The 18,773-nt window shown below is 29.2% G+C and overlaps 1 protein-coding gene across 2 annotated transcripts in view; it reads right to left on the minus strand.

The window, feature by feature from the left end:
• LOC112680893 overlaps positions 1–17,488 on the minus strand; it is a 22,664-nt gene extending 5,176 nt beyond the window's left edge. Inside the window, exons 1-4 of one of the 2 annotated variants that reach the window (XM_025551126.1) lie at positions 17,400–17,488; positions 17,159–17,292; positions 7,773–8,428; positions 5,235–5,391 (exon numbers count right to left, since the gene is read on the minus strand). In XM_025551126.1, coding sequence (XP_025406911.1) covers positions 5,235–5,391; positions 7,773–8,428; positions 17,159–17,166 — 821 coding nt within the window. In that variant the 5' untranslated portion in view covers positions 17,167–17,292; positions 17,400–17,488. Of the gene's footprint in view, positions 1–5,234; positions 5,392–7,772; positions 8,429–14,160; positions 14,230–17,158; positions 17,293–17,399 lie in introns of those variants that run through there. The other variant, XM_025551125.1, reaches the window with a different exon arrangement.
• Between the last annotated feature and the right edge of the window lie 1,285 nt (positions 17,489–18,773).

An 18,773-nucleotide genomic window follows, 5' to 3' on the forward strand; every position in this document is an offset into this window, starting at 1 on the left:
TAATAATAATAATAATAATAATAATAATAATAATAATAATAATAATAATAATAATAATAACAATAGTATTAATAATATTTCTCATGCGTACACACATATAAATAATAATGAAAAAAGCGTTTGTTTAAAAATATCGCACACCTAAACACAAAAACTAACAAGAATTACATTCAGCTTTAGCTGTCTGCCACGCATGCACAATACCTTTATGTTCGATGAAAATATTAAATGTTTCACTTTTCTTTTATTCTATTTCCATTATTATGTGTATTATTATGTACTCTATTACGTTTTCTCAATACATAATAGGAATTCTATAAACAAAATATATTATTTCAATTGAAATCGCATGCATTCTATTTACACATCAAATTACGCTTTTTTTTTTTTATATATTTATACATATAAATAAACGTTATAGTAGAAAATATTATATTTCAAAAGTTGAAATTAACAAAAAATAAATTTAGAGTGAAGTTCAAAATGTATTGTTAAATTTAAATTGGTATCTAATTTATTTTTCAACTATCTATTAAACTATTTTTGAAAATAAACGTAAATGTATGCCGCTAGTTCATGATAACTTACACTTGTGATATTTTATTGACGCGATTCTTGTTATTGCATTTTCGACAAATCACTTAAAAAATGTAAACTAAAATTTCAACAGTAGAATATTATTATTATGCCGATATCTAGAACAATATTGAAATTTCAAAGAAACTTACATCGCACTCAATATCGTTTTTAACACATACTCGGTAGGTACGTTAAATTTTTCCATTCCTCGGACTGTCTTCGGTACTCATTGAGATTTAACACGACAACCAACTAATTTATCATTGTATTGTATACCCATATCGTTCGCTCTATTCTTTTATTTTTGGTCTTTGTGCATTTAATTGTATAAATTGAAAATAGATATCATAAATTAAGTTTTAATTTATCAAATTCAATACGAAATATATTTCTACTGGATAATTTTTATAAATGTGAAGTTCACACGTGGTATGATGGTACATATTCATCTATTATCAACAGTTAAATGGATATCCAGTATTTGTTGATGATACAGATAGTGTAATTAATAAACTTTCAAATATTAAACAAAAATAATTCAAGTAAAACCACGTAATTATGCTATAAATTAAAAAAAACAATCTATTCACACAGTGCGTCCATAAGTCATAAATTTACGAGTATTATGAAGGTCATAAAAATCCATTAATTGTTGCATGTGTTATCATAAAACACATAATGTGATACTATAAGAAAATTATTAATTTTCCAACGGCAACATTCAAATAAATCTTTTTTGCCTATTTCACTAAAGTTTGAAATTATAAATTTATTATAGTTGAAAAGGAATTGTTTGACGTTACGGATACAATAATGTATTGTTCTTATTCAGAGGTGTTAATATGTATATACATAGATGATGTTTTCCCGTAAACTGAGCTACCGCTCCTGTCGATCATAATTTATTCCGGTTACCGCGAATTCCTCAGACTTCCGTAATCCGTCTGCTGAGTTAGTGATGACTCGACGGAAATTATTCTTTCGTTAAATACATCATTGTTAAACGCAATAAGTAGAAGTGAACTACACTACTAAATATTAACAATAGAAAAGTTTAACAAAATATCATCATTGTAAAAATTCAACTAACTAATAACATTGTATATACATTTTCGTAATAATACCATTGTATGAATCATGCAAAACAAATATTCTATCTATTACTCTTATAACAAACCTCTAACGAAGCCTTTAACGCGTCTTGTATTTTGATTGGAAAAAAAACTTTTTCCTTTTGTGTACATGAACAAAATAAATTCCCGTTTTTAAATCTCTTAAAATATTAAAAAAGAATAATCGCATTTATATTGTTTCTTTTGTATACTTTTCATGATCGAAAAGAAATTACTAATCCAAAATACACGGTTTGCTATCCTTTATTCTTTTTTTTTTTTAAAGCTGTTTCAAAATATACAAACATTAAATTTAATTTTTTTCTAAATGTTTTCTAGTTTTTACCAATATTCTCTTTAAGCTTCTTTGTCGTCTACACTATGTAAGTATTATTTTAGTCGTACTATTGGACATTTTAAATTAAAGTCTTAACTTATTTAAATTAATGGAATATAAGAAATAATTATATCTTTTGAACAATTAAATAATTAATTAATAATTAATTAATTGTTTAAATTTCTTACAACATTCACAAAATGATTTTTATTAATGGATAGAACGCAACCAACAAGTATTTGTGCTCTTTAAAATAAACGACTATGATAGAACTTTAAACTTCTTTATACTATGTATAAATGCTATCATGATGGCATTGAAGTGGTCATGAGTACATTTACAAGTAAACCTACATTATTGTTCAAATGCACAAAATCGAATTCATTAAATAAATAATACGTAATATAATGGTCTCAAAATTTGTTTCAGTGTTTTTCTTGGGTAAAATTCAAGATTTATTCGTACCAAATTGAATGTATAAGTTCAATGGTGGTATCAACTGGGGAGCGAAAAATAAATTAAATAGTTGAAATTTAAATTAAAAAATTGAAAGTTTTTTATATATACATTTTTTTATTGCTTTTATCTTAACGATATTATAGCATGAAAATTATTAGGATTTGGATACGAAGAAAAAAAAAAGATATTACAAATAAAATAATAGTAATACTAATATAAATGATTAATGCTATACTAATTAGATAACAAAAATTCATGGTAAGTAAAGTTTTTTAAATGTGGAAACCAGCGTTGGAAATAAAATGGATGATGAGAGTGATGACGGAGAGAGATCGAGAATTGAGGAGAAGGATTGCATCAGGAAAGGCAGTGCATTTTTTAACTAATTAACTAGGCGACACAAATGTCACCCAGTGATTATACTCTGTCGACAATATTTTGAAAGATTGGGCGAAGTAATGCAAAACAAACGTATAATACTATAATTGTACTATGGTATTACACTGATTATTTTAAGAAAAATATTTTTTGTCGCCCAGTGAAAATTCCTTATAAAATGCATTGAGGAAAGATGTAACCTAAGGAAGAGAGCTGTGAGAGTAATGAATTACGGACATAAGTAAGAAACGGGCAAGAGAAGAGAATGTGATGATCATCACAAACAACTTCATGGTTGTGGATAATGCAAAGAGAAAAGGAGTTAAGTGAGAGGAGAAACTAATGAGAAGGGAGAAGATTATAACCAAAGCAAAGACGAGAAAAAGAGACGATTGTGGATCGGGGTAGGTCCAGATCGCGAAACCAAGGAGAGTTAAGTATACAAGCGGATATAGATCTGTGTCAAGTAGCAAAGTTAGGGGAAGGGAAGACCAATGGTCAGTCTATGCTTTTTTTAGAGTTTTTTAGAAATTTTTGGGAATTTATAAAAAAAATAAATTGAAGTGCATGAATGATGGTGTAGGTTTCGGCAGTAAATGAAGATACCGATGGGTGGAGATTAAAAGAGAACGATATATTAATAGGAGGTATGAAAAAAGAGAATCCTGAAGATAGGATAGATGCAGATTCGTCAGTAAATAAAAAAATTAAGTTTGGGAAATTGGAAGAAATGAAATCCGAGAAAAGGGAGTTAACAAGGATGTTAGAAAGTGAAGCTAGTGTTTTTGGAGTGTGACTGAAGAGATTGGGAGAAATAGTAATAGGTGGATTGAAAATTAACGCAGAAAAGGGTGTATCATAGATTTGCGAGTGAAAATGAAGATGGAAAGCTAAGCTTGAAAAGTGAGAAAGTGATGCAGTGACAGAAGCTAAAATGGGGAGAGATTTTGATACGTATTTCCATGGATTTTTAATTCTTGAAAAATCTGAAAATAGCGTAGAATTGGAATTGGATATATTTTTAAAAATAAATTTACCTATGAGTCGTCTACTGCGGAGTTCTATGGGAGGACACGAGCATTCCACCTTCATACTTGGAGATGGGGTAAATTGAATGGCCCCCATTATAGTGCGTAAGCAAGAGTTTAAGATCGAGTTAAGTTTTTTCTTGTGACAAAGGGAAGCTGATGAGAATAGGAAAGAACCATAGTCAGCTTTTGCTTTAATAACACTATTAAAATAAGGAGCAGTGCCGATGGGTGTTTCCGCTATCGTGTACCTGTGGAGGATCGAAGAAAGTTGGCCCATAAAGAAATTTGGCCAATCAAGTATCGGAAATGAGGGACCCATCGAAGTTTGGAATTGAGATGTAAACCAAGATATTTTACGGAGTTGACCAAGTGAATAGGTTGATTGTCAATAAAAACATTTGGGGTTGTTCAATATCTCTTACGATTAAAAATCATGTACCGGCTTTTTTCGGGAGCTATCAAAAAATGTGAATGAAGAATGGATGAAAAAAGTGAGATAAAAAAGAAAGATAGCTTCATTTAGAACAGAGATAGCTCGGTCAAGTTGTTTGTTGCAAGCGAAAAGGACAATGTCGTCGGCATAGATGTAGGAGTTAAAACCTTTGGAAGAGATGTACTGACTGATTGAATTCATATATACATTAAATAATATGGTGCTAAGGCAACTACCTTGAGGAAGTCCTCTGAAAACTTCGCAAAAATTTGTGGTACCGGAGGGGGAGGGGGAGGTAAAGAAACGGTGAGAAAAGAGAGATGAGATATAGTTGCAGAATGAGTATAGTATGGATAATTTTGAGAAACGGAAAATGAGGATTGGTATATGAACCGAACCAAATGCCCCATTAATATCGATAAAAGCTGAAGCGAGGTATTTTTTTTTTTCACAAAATGATTGATATATTTTACCTACAAAGGAAGAAAGACAGTCCATTGTGCGAGGCTTCTGCGGAATATATATATATATATTTTATAAATTAGCTATTACATTTATAATACCATCGTTATATTGATACGGTTGGTCCTTGATTTGTATACTACTTTAAAATGTTAACGATTTACTTTTTATCGCAACAAAGCGTCTTCGAGCCTTTGGCAAAAAAATTACTAACAAAGCACATTTGATATGTTAAGCTCAAAACAAGCAATTTCAAGCATATACACAAATGTATCGCGAGTCACTCAGGTGACTCAGGTGACTATTGTCGTATGTTCTTGAATCGAAACCTAGGGTAAACCAATTTTGTAAGACCTTAAACACAAAGCTTAAGCATTCGGCCATTGTCAAGTCAAGCAATCAAACCACACCCGCACACAACTAATGTACACAACTTGATTTACTCAGTTCGAGATCCACCGATGACAGTGAACGAACCCGCGGGTCGGAGCAATATGCCACTGTCTCGAATCAGGATCATTTCTTTTAAACTCTCGTCGCACAGCCGTCTTGAGGGAGCCAACTGACTTGATTCGTCCGGTGCGATCGCTCCATTTTGATCTTCATGATCAAAAGAGGTTAAGGATACATACAACATTAAACCGTTTGACCGGTCGAACGGAACAAGTCACGTATCGCAGCACTAAAGAACTTTTAGATTTGAAATAGTGTCGGCGACCGAGGAGGAAAGGTGGAGTCATTTATTACGTTGAACCCGGTCACGAACAGTTTTTCATTCCGACGACCATTTTAATGTTTTTCCGGTATCCCGAAACCGTGAACTTAATAACCTGAATTTCATCGTCCCCAATACGCGCACTCTTACGAAACACGGTCGAGTCGTAAGTGACGCACAAAAACCGAAGTAGCCATTCCCAAGTATAACACTTCATCGTAAAAGTATAAGATATTCGTTTTATCGTCTACACCGGACACGTTTTTTCACACGGAAATGTACATAAAAGGAATGTAAACGGAGACGAGAATGATATACTTAAACGTATAATAAGTTAAGTTTTAAAAGTTCGAATAGTATTCATTTTTTATATTGTTCATTATAACCGTTCAGCAAAGGAGTGAGTAAAAACTATTTGTGAACAAAATTTTTGAACACTTGTAATAAATACGTACGAAAATAGCGCATATAATCCGGATTTTTGCATCCTCTCATAATAAGCTTTATTTTCAGGCTATTTTTAATGGAGGAAAACAACGTCGACCTCGACGATTGTCACTTCTACTTTTAAAATTGATATCTATACGGGAAAGACAAATCGGCAGGAATAATACAGAATACTGTGTCTTAAGAAAAATCAATTTTAAAATAGAAATTTTGGCAATTGTTGCGCTACTACAGAAACTTTATTACTGAAGTTTCGATCGATTATCGATAAAACGGTTTTTTCGAAATTCTACATATTAATTAAAATTTTTTTTTTTTGTTTATTATTACAAATTCCTTTTCGTACGTACATTGTTAATTATTCAAGTCGCATGGATAATCGTTTCATCCGTTTTGGTGATTGAAATGTAATTTAATGTAAAAGAAGTATGTATAAATATTTACGTAAAAACATAATAACTATTATGTTTATTCGTGACGGTTAAATGTGTACGCGTTCGATGGAAATTTCGAATTAGTGATCAGTGTTGTCTTTAAAAATAAACGATCACATTTTTTTATACATTTATAATTACATGCATATAGATTTTCCAATTTTTATTTAAGGCATACGTGTGAGGTTTATAACATTTTGACCGAATAGCTAAAAATGTATTAATATTAAAGATCTATGAATGTAATTGAAAACAATGTACGCTGAGACGTTCACGATTTTGATTTTAACACAAGTCAAACGTCGGAATTATGCATCTATTCAGGTTAAATTCACTTTGGCGTAGAATACTTGGTAACGTGTACCGTGATTGAAAAATTGTTTATTTGCATGAGTTGTTTACACATATAGAGGAAGGATGGTGATGCGTGTCGTGTTAGGTGCGTTCGGACCAAAGGGTGGGTCATGTAATAAAATTAAAGCCAAATAAAATACATATAAAAATGAAGGAATAAAAATTAAGGGTAGTGATATTAACGGATAATGTTTATCGACAATAACAACAACGACAATCATTTTGTACGAAAGTAAAAGGTTGATTCAGATGGTATTTTTTTTTTACATATTTTATGGTTAAACAGTTTTAATTTCAATCATATTTTAACCATAACCAAACTGTATGTCTTGCATACGACCCGAATGTAATTTTATCTTGTGGGCGTAATCCGGCTGGGGGAAGAAAAGGGGTTCATGGAAAAATAGTAAGTACAAAAGATAGATGAAACGATTGTCATCGTTGTCATTGTCGTTGTTCGATTATTACTTGGGCTCGGTTGTTTATGAATTCACATATTTTCTTCTACTTATTGCGCGCTTTGATACAAATTCAATTCATATATACAATAAAATCAAATAATACTATTTTTCATATTTCTATATATTTTAAATTAATATTTTTGGGATTTTAAGAATATAAATGCGAATTCCAGTACATTTTTTAACTTTTTTAAAAACAATTATAGGATTAATTATGTTTGTCCCGAATAATTTTCAAATTCAAGTTTGATCAAATTAACAAAAACCATTTTATCACGATGAAACCCTCATATTATAAATCTGTATTTAATATTAAAAATAATGTAAAATATAAAAGAAACAACTGATGAAAATTAACTACTCATGAATTATGTTATTGAAAATAAACGGTATCCTATATTTTGATTTTTTTTTTTTTTTTGTTTACTTTACAAGTCCATATTTTATGTTCTGAAAGCATATTTGGTAGATTTTTAGTGCATAAATACGCACGTATCACAGTGTCTTGTTGTTGTAAATGCTCAAACATCCGAGCCCTAATCATTGCTATTTACGTAGGCGTACACGCACCTGGTCCAGCCGCGTCCGGATAAGGCGTGGTCGGATACTCGCGGTACTCGGCCATCTGCTCGGTCTGGCCGTCCATCGTGCCCTCGTCCACCCTGAGCCCGGTGCCTGGCCGCAGATTGTCCGCCCGCCGGCCATCCGGGTGCGGCACGTACTGATCGTGCTGCTCCGACCGGAATTCCAGGCCCTCCGGCGTCGCGGCGTCCGCGCACACGAACGGGCCGATGTGGCTGCCCTGCCGCGGGGCCACGTTCCGTTCCCTGGGCGTGTCCGTGTACCGTTCCGCGTTCTCGGTCGTGAACTCCCCTGGGCCGCTGCCCACCTGCAGCTCGTCCTTGGGCACGGCCGCGTGCCGTCTGTTCGTGCTCATCTCCTCCGCGGTCCGGTATGGCGGCGTGAACTGGCACCTATACTCGGTGTCCAACGGTGCCGGCGGTTCGGCCGATAGCCCGATCGGCGGTTCCTGCTGCGGTCGCGACCCTAACGCCGAGGTTCCGGTGGCGAACTCCTTCCGGCGGTACTTGTGCAACTGGTCGACCGTGACCAGCGGCTTGCGGTTGTACCAGTGCGATAGGCGTCCCGACCACTGTTGACGGTGGACGGACGCCGGGCGGTCCTGTTGCCGCTTGTTCCTACCGCTGCCGCCGCCCTTTCGGTACCTAGTTAGGGTTCGAATTATTTTTCCCATGAGAACGCAATGATTATGAATTCGTTCTATGAAACATAAGTGCTATTATATGTGGACTTTGTTTACATTTAAAAATTACACATTTGAATTGAAATACTGACAACATGAGACGGCATGGAATTTAGCTGAATGTGAACGTAAAACGTCGAATACGGCTGTATAAGATACGAATGGTTCAATTACGGACGACGCATTGTTTCATTTTCGATAACAAAACAAATGGAAATAATTTATAGCGTACTTATATTTCGTTTTTTTTTTTTCGTTACCCTAGAATTTTGACGGCCTCGTGTACCGTCTTCGAAATGCTAATCAATCGTTTTACACAACGGAATACGTACGGAGATTGAAGAAAATATTTTTAAAAAAATGTCTGTAAACATCGCAGAATTCTGTTATCCGTGCCTGCGCGTTCGACTGTGAAAATTCGTGGAGTTTTTAAAAAATGTTCTATAGTATATCATATTCGAACCCCTCTTTATACCGTTGCAACTCTGTAAAGCACGACCATTGTGTTATACATATTTATAATCTACACTGCAAATGTACCAAACATAATAACCGAAATTTAAAACTAAATCTATTCACACATTCCACAATCTGATGATTATAACACATCACCAGACGAACGATATTTCGTAGGCAATTCATTTCAACAGTTTAAATTATAAATAAATACTTGTCTTTTAAATTCTATCTGAAGTGATAAGGAATGTGTTGATTTCGTAATATTTTTTTATTTTAAGTAAACATTTTCGTTAGAGTTCCGCTCCAAGAGCATCATACATACAGTATCGGTGTTGAAAAAACACCACTCAAGTATCTCGTTTAGCTTTTTTGAAAATTCATAAATAAATGTCTATTACTTTTATAAAAAATTTCCAAGTATACCCGTGGGAAACTATCGATCAGTAGTGTATAACATCGTATTGTGGTACGATGTTTTTTTACAACACGAAACAAAACCAAACTCGTCAAGAAATCAATACATCTATTGCAAGGAGTTCGATGCTTAAGGATATTTTGATTTCAAATGATACATTATTTTTCTCCTTTTACCTTTTACTCAACAATTATAATTTCCTCAAAATTTTTTAATTTTGGTCCCAGTTAATTTTTTTATCGTAATTTATACAATAATTTCAATAGATCGCTTAAAACATTTTATTACTATTAAGATTCTAAGCTTTGAGCATCTATTTAGCATCTTTAAAAAAAAAAAAAAAAACAGGAATCAAGGGATTTCTTTCAATTTTCAGGATTTAAGTTTGGATATATGATCATTTTTTAAGCTTAAGTGCACTATTCGTCGATCCGAGTATAATATTATATTGCGCCATGAAATTAAGAATCGTCGAGAAAATCGATGGAAAACTATAACTGCACACAAATAATGATTTGTGAATAAAAACTGTTTTCTTTTAATTTCCATATAGATCCAAGTAAATTGAAAAATTTTTGAAATATTTTAGCCACACGAAAACAGTGAAAATAATATGTCAGCCATTTTTTGCTAATGACCGATATTTGCAGCGTTCAGAAACCCGACGAACGATTCCATTTGTTCACGGATTTTTGACACAGATCACCACGATGACTTGTATTTTACTTCTCTTCCTATAGAAATTTATTACAACAATACTGGTGATTTTGTGATATTTTAAAAGAAACTAAAACACGTCATTTTTTCGCCATTATTATACGAAATAGCAAAACTATTATATGGTATTTCGGATAAAAGAACTAAACTATAAAAAATAAGTCACTTCCTGACTATCGTCTTGAAGCATTTTTTATTCAATAGTGTAACTATAAAAAGTTTAAAATTTATTTTTATTATTTATCTTCACATATCTATACAGAGGTATAATATTTAATTTCAAATATTTTGAACATTTGTATTATTCTATAAAAAAATTTAAAAAACGTTTTTAGGTCCATAATCCATACAAAATTTTATAGTCTTAAAAAATATAAAAATAAATAAATTTTTACCATATTTTAATTCACAATGGAGTTGCCAGTTGGTTAAATTATCTTAATTTAAAAATAAAATTCAAATAATTATAATAACTTTAATATAGATTTTATTTAGTAGACAAAAAATATAAACAAAAACCCTAACCAATGGATTCAAAAATTATAGGTGACATGTTTTTATAAAAGATGCCAAAATATAAAATTTGGCATTTCTTATAAATTAAGCAATATTTGTTTTATAACACATTTAATATGTTTCATACATGCTCAAGATTTTTATTTATTCCATCATTATTGACCATTTAATATTTATGTAACAGATTTAGTTATGAAATGTCGTAATAAATGAAAATTTAAAGTGTCAAAACTTCTTTTTTACACATATATATGTATATTTATTTATTTGTTTATTTATATTTCAACATTATGGGCTGGACCCAGTTACAGAAATATAGACAATATTAATTAACTTACAATAACATAAATAACAAAATATAAGTATAGATGATGACTAATTATAATTTATAGAAATATTAATAACAAATAAATATACAATAAATATTAAAAAAATTATGGGTTACTATTTGCCATACGCATCATTCTAAAGAGTGGCTGGTTCCCAAAATAATTTAATATTTAACCTGTTTCAATTTGGAAGGGGTGAACATCTAAAGTTCCCTTTAGACACGTCTTTGATTATATTGACATTGGAGTTGTTACTTTTGATTGCACGTGGTAAAGAAGTTTTGGAAATAATTCAATATAAGAATTTAAGTATATATAATATTTATTATTACTTAGGCTTTTATTATTTTTTCTATTATATACTATGCCACAACAATTCACAGAAATCCCTAAATTTTATTTTTATTTTCAAGTTTAAATGATAATAGTCAAAACTCACTACACTGAAATAACTTGCAAGATATTACTTTTGACTTTCATGATATTATTATTTATTGAATACAACCTAAACATTTGAGAAAATTAAAAACAACGAAATAATAGTTAACCAACTTTTGTTATAAACCAGTCAATTATATAAAACAAATATTATTAAAAACTATATTGTCATCAGTAATTCATTAGTTCTAAGGCTATTGGATCAGAACTATAAGAGTTAATTGAATTAGACATTAGATGTATGTTGAATAAAAAAACAATAAAATAAAATATTCTATAGTTGATTAAATGATTTCGATTTATTTAATATAACAACATGAATATTGTATAATTTTGATATATAGTATACATAAATTATTTTAGCTCCTAAGTTCAAATCAAATAAACAATTTAAATAATTCATAAACTAAGTAGTGCATTTATAAGTAATAAATTCTGTATTATATCTCTCTCCTGCCATCGTTCTAGTTGCTCTACACTGCTCACCACTAAACCAACTCCACTGGGAATGAAGTCTGCACACATGACAATTCACTACTCAGAGAAGAGGTACAAGTGAAACTCCACTAACTATACACACCTAAGTCAAAAAGATATAGACAAAGACTTCTGGCGGTCCTTTTGATAGGAAAATTTAAAAAAATAAAGAAATAAACTAAGTACAAGTTGTTATTGGTTTAATACGTAAACACGATGTAATTAAAAATATTATGAAATTTATAGTAATTACTGATTTCTAAGTATAAGAATTTCTGAAAATAAGCAATAGCAAACTAGTTAATTAATAATGATGTATTGGACAGGATCCTTTTTTTTTTTTTGTATACAATTTTAATTTTATTTATATTTATATTTTTCGAAAAAAAAATAATTATATTCAACCGAAATTATGTCTTGCAAAGATTGCGTTTTTACGTAAAATAAATTTAAATGTAAACTTTTCCAATCTAAGTGATATTGTAAGTTATATTTTAAACAGCAATTCATATTCAGAAACAAATTAAATTTTTTAAACCTCTAATTCCACAAATATCGACGGTTGAATTTCATTGTTTATATACATTTAAGGTAATGATGATAAGATTTTAAAAACAGCATATTTATCTCTCTTCTTTTCCTTGCAATTTGGCTGCATTTAGAGTAAAACTATGGATAATTTAATTGCATAAATCAATAAATCACTTGAATAAAAAAATTGAACCTAGTAATTTTATTTTATTCAAATACAATTCCTTCATAAAAGTAATTAATTTTCTAAGACAAAACTTAACCAAAAAAATCAATGATTTTCATTATAAAATCTAACATGAATGATATGATTATGTTTTCTTTTTATAATAAACCTTATTAATTCGCTAAAAAAACACAAAAAAGAAAAAAAATAATTATTTATGCCTAAGAAACTTATTATGTATAACTAATTGAAAAGAAAAGAGACATTTTAAGCTAATAATGTAAATTGAAATATTGAATTAGTTATTTCTATGAAGATTCAAGTCAAGACTCAAGTACTGTCGTATAATTAATAAATTACAATAATCATTAAAAATTAGTATTATTCAATATCTGTGAAAATTATATTTTAATAATATTTATTAGATAAATAATTTGATTTCGATTGTGAACTATAAATAAATATATACATATAATTTAATATTTTAATTAATTGTTATACTTTTTGGATTAAATCATTTCCGAAATGGTTGATTCAATTATATTTAAAAATTTTATGAAGGAACCTGGCACCTGGAACTTACTTAAACTTAATATTACACACTTCCTATTTAACATTCTTGAACATGCCACTATACTATGGCGTATAATCAAAATAATAGTTTAGATTATTTGAGTTTAAAGTCGGAATTTTTTTTACGATGTTCATATTATATGTTTATACGTATTCATACTGTACCTAAAATTAAAAATTATAACATATACGACAAAATTCTAGATTAGGTAACGGTTTATATTTACTAGTTTGATATAATAAAAATTATAAGAAATTTAGTAAAAATGTCAGTAACGAAGCGTATTTGTAGCAATATAAAATGATAAAACGTGCTATTTGAATACGGGCACATATATAGGTTACCTATATTTTAAGTTTAAAAGTATCAAGTACAATTTAATATAACACCAGTAAAGAACATAATATAAACGTACGTTTTTGATCTATCTTTTATTTAAATGAAATGCAATGATTATAATATGCAGTTAAATGACGTGCACCAGTAAATTGTGTCAGTCTTGGTTTATTTAATAAAATATTACAATATTTTAAAAACTTGTAGTTTTAAAGAATACTGATAAGTTTGCTAAAATTTGGGGAAGTAAACAACAAAATCAAAGTTTCCCAAACTAATTTAATCAAACAAAACTGGTGACAGCAGTAACGGTAGGTTCTAATGATACTTTATAAATTCTATTCGTGTATGAAAAGTTTATTAGAAGAAAATTTAACAGTCATTTTAAAATATGTTCTAAAAAAAAAATAAATTTAAAATAAATAACTTACATATATGAATCACTAAATGCAAGAAGGGCACATGTCCACATTTTATAATTTTTCAGGAAAGACAAAAAAAGGTCACATGTCTAGGACATACGTCGTTTTTGCATTTAACACAAAATATCATGATCATTTTATAATATACCAGTAAACTGGACATGTGTCCCGTTTGCACAAAACGGTGTAATTGTGTAATTGTTGAATCTAAACAAGAATCTGTAAAAATGTAATTTTATGAAAATTATGGACATTTGCCCTTCTTGTATTTAGTGATTCATATAATATACGAGTATATACATAGATATACTTACTCTTCGTCAGGAATTTCGAAAACAAACATGTATGAAAACGAAAGCTACCTATTTATATGCAGAGTGGTTTGCAGAGAAAAACTACCACCAATCATATGGAAGGACAATTACAATCGCGAATAACGAATAAAAGAATTATAAATTACTTTTAAATATTTTCCCCTTTGCATTGGCTCCTTAATGACCATCAAATACAGCATTTACCTTGAACTCAAATAATATATAACAATAAATCATAGAATAAAAAATAATAAAAATGGCTACGCATTTTACGAATAAAACATAGTCATACATGTAATAAAAAATTACCTACGTGAAATAATTCTTGCAAATTTAGTGTGTATGATATGAATAGTATAATGGACATTGACAGGAATTCTCAATGTCTGTTTTTGATTATTCTATTTATTATAGTATTTTCTAAATAAACGGTTCAAACGCGAAACAACTCCAAACATACACTTTGTATTTTAAATTAAATTTATCACAAACAATCAGCTACAATTTTACAATGATCATTTTACTCACTTTTACGGCATTTATATTTTATTGCAGAATTTTTAAATGGATTATTTAATTTAAAAGGTTTCTTATTCAAAGAATAAAATACTTAAATTTTAAAAACCTAACAATATTATTGAATTTCAAAAACATTTTATATTCTTATTTTTATTTTATATTAATAACTATTATTTTATTTAATTCATTAATCACTTGTTTTACTTTATTAATTTATTATACCATCTGCATGTCACATTAATTGTCGGTACATCAAATATTATCTACATAAAAATGTACAATGTATAAGATAAAAGCTCAAATTTGAAGACAAATGACGTTTCACTTCAACCTATTCCGACGCAACAATTAAATATTTTTACTTTTGTCTTGCTCACTGTCTAATAGGTTTGGATAGGATTTATATGGTATATAATTAAAAACTGTGAAATTAGTATTTTATTTGTATTTCTTAATTGTATAGATTTAATATTTAGTAACTATAACCCTTATTCAACGTTGTCGTTCAATTAGACATACATGTCGTACTGATGTATTACAAATTATGTGACAGAAAATAATTTGTAAGCATTACGCTGATAAATGTTATATTAATAAAATTCACCAAAATAAATTACCTGGACTTAAAGTTTACTTGTTTTTATTTTTCAGACCTGATTCAATAAAGTATTTTCATTCGTAACAAATAATATTCAACTAAAATATCGAATTTAATACTATGTATATAAAATATAAATTGATATGTATATATATATATATATATATATATATATATATATACATACACACACACATACACAGACATATAAACACACGTTTGAATTGTATACTATGCTAACTGTTCATTTTTAGAATAAAAGAAATGTAAATAATAATTATAATAATTATTCTTATAATGTGAAAAAAATGTACAACTCAAATCATAAAGTATTTATAATTTTAATATTAAAAACAACAAGTTTGCTAAAAAATATGTCATGAACGTTAATACTTCGACACACCCGTGATGGGGTACGTGTACCCTTTTAATCGTATCGGTTTAGTAATGATGAATTTTGTCAAAACAATAAGAAAAAAAAAGTTGGGAGATAAATTGAAATCATACGACTATCGACTATAATATGATATCATATAATAAATAAAAATACCGATAATTGAAATTCAGTATTGTCTACAGAACAATCATATTTTCTACAGTCTGAAACTAACAATGGCTTATGCAAAAATAAATCGTAACGTATTTATATATATTTTCATACGCTAAGGATCCAATGACTTTTATTCTGACTGAATAATCCGAAAAACTGTCATTAATGAATGGATGGCAATATTTCAGTTATTATTAATTGTTGGTATCGCCTTGAACTCGATCAAATTTCAAGTATAAATCAAATCTTCTTGGATAAATAGTTTTATTAGACAATTGATTACATATATTAAAATTCTAAGAGTTTATTATAATACTTTATTCAGATAACTTTAAGTGCATTTTATATTGGAATTATAAAATTCGTAAACCAAGTAACAAGTACCGTAGAAATACTGCGTGAACATAATTAAATTAATATTTATTAACTGAGAACTACTCGCTATATAAGTTTGAGCATACGTTTAATTATGATATTCAAGTAATATTGCATTCAAATCTTGCGAAACACGTCCAAATTATAATGATATTTTGAAACAACGTGTGTACCTAATCATAAATGAGATAACAATTATTATAATTAATACGCGTAGATGACATAGGACGACGGAGATGACATGAATAACATGTACAAAATTTACCGCTCCGATTGCAGTCTACCTATATAAGATAAACAAGGCCGGCCCAAGCAAAAACAGAGCACTAGGCAAAATAAAATTTTGCCGCCTCAAAAAAAAAAAATAAAAAAATAAGACCTTATTTTAACTTAGCCCCTCCCCCAATTTTTTATGTGACATATCTACATAAAAAAAATTATACGTAGAAAGACTTAAAAATGATTTCTATAATTATTACTCAAAACCCATCACTATTGCGGCTATCGGAAATCGCGGAAGTGATTGTTTGGTTATTTATATTTTTGAAATAATTGAAAACGCTCAGCGTAGGCCGTAATATGAACTAATATAATAACTTTAGCCAATATTATTGTATTATATAGTTAAGTGGTTTTCACGAATGAATTAATTTAAATATTTTTCTTATAAAACACCGATAGAACTCAAAAAAAAAGTACGAGTCAATTTTGAAAATGTTACCCCTAGTAAAGTGCCTAGCTCGCCTATACCTTAAGCCGGCACTGAAAATAGATTCTGTATAGCAACAAAATATGACAAACAAATCGATACTGTACCGTAACAAAATATGACGAACAAATCGATACTATACCACTACCCTAACAAGGATTACGGGTAGTAGGTCGTAAAAAATTATTTCCTATTAGGTATTCAAAATAAAAATAAAAATATATTAAATGTATATTGACCATCTCACCTGGACATTATGGAACTGACGGTTGTCTGATAGTGTCGACGTCCGAGAACTAACGGAGTTCTTTTCTCATATAAATACTTATCGTGTAGTTATCGTTTTAGTTTGAAGGTCGTCCGTTGTTTCAAGACTGCACCCTAAAATAGGTCACAGGGTCGATTTATATCACCTTGCTATAAAGTTTTGTAGACACGCAGAATGTCTATGACAAAACGTGGAAATGGTAACGCAAAGTAATACGTACTCGAGAATAATTAATTTCACGGAAACATTGAACCGAAATTGTTCTCATGAAATACTATTTAAAGTTTGAACTCTGGAGTGATCGATGATTGGTTGAGTTCAAATACATTTTATACCTAAATTCTAAATTTTTCAACAACACTTGAACATAACTACGCAAAGTAGACATATGTATATTATAATTTCTAGCTAGACCATAATATTATTATTTGAAGTGTTAACCAGTTAATTAAGTTTAAGTTACAACTATCACATTGTAGTATTTTACCATCATAATAAATAAATGATGTACTGTTACGTTTTAAAGTTGTTGAGTATTATTTAATACTAGTCATTCTAAACAAAAAATTTATTTTATTTCAATTTATATTTAAATAATTTTTAAATTTTCAGAATGGTTCGTTACTATTCATTTAAATAAAATTTAAAATTTAATTAAAATTTAAACAATCAAATAATATTTCAAAATTTTTTTATCTACGTTTATTTAATAACTAAATCAATAAATTTAGTTAATGTAGAAGGATCACATTACCATTAAAATAGAGGATTGAATTCGGTTAAAATATATCAATATTTAATGATTATTAATAAAAATATTAAAATTCTAATGACATAATTTCTAAAATTAGTACCATTGAACAAAATAACCGTTAATTTTAAGCAGAGTGATAATTATTAAAAATAGTGTACTCATCGTTCGGTCCATGCATTATTCCTGGGTAACATTTATTTTCATTACGCCACAAGTATGTTGGTTCTTCTGCGAGTATATATGATTTAGCGGTTGCATCCATTATACTGTTATTAATTATATTTCTCAATTAAGTTGTCAATAAGTTATAGTGATACTATTGATATTAATCAAATTTATCACTATTAGTCTAGTTATCAGAATTCCTGAAATTTCGAACGTTATAATAAAAAATAAAAGCAAGCAAAAGAAACACTATAATTTAAAATTAACGCGTTTTCTCGTACAAAATTGAATTATTCAAATTTGACTTGAACACAATTGTGTAGAGTTTAAAAGCGTTTTAATTTCATTTAAGAATCTAATAAACTATTACTCGGACTTTTTAAATAGAATATCATACAATTTTAGTATCACAAAATGTGAAATAAATATATTATATCCTAAAGAGTGATCAACCAACTTAAACCTTAAATCCAATCAAAATGATCCAAAATTATGTAACCACTTTAATAAAAAACATATCTAATCATAAAAATTTACTTACGGAATAGTGAATGCTGACTAAAATTGAAGTTATGGATTTACTTTTCTTTGTAAAACCCAAGCATTATTTACACTTACATCTATTAACGAAGTAAAGATTGACTACCACCATTTTTTCCACGTATACTGATTCTG

Source organism: Sipha flava, unplaced genomic scaffold (assembly GCF_003268045.1).
Source record: "Sipha flava isolate LNK unplaced genomic scaffold, YSA_version1 181_pilon_pilon, whole genome shotgun sequence".
Taxonomy (NCBI): Eukaryota; Metazoa; Arthropoda; class Insecta; order Hemiptera; family Aphididae; genus Sipha; species Sipha flava.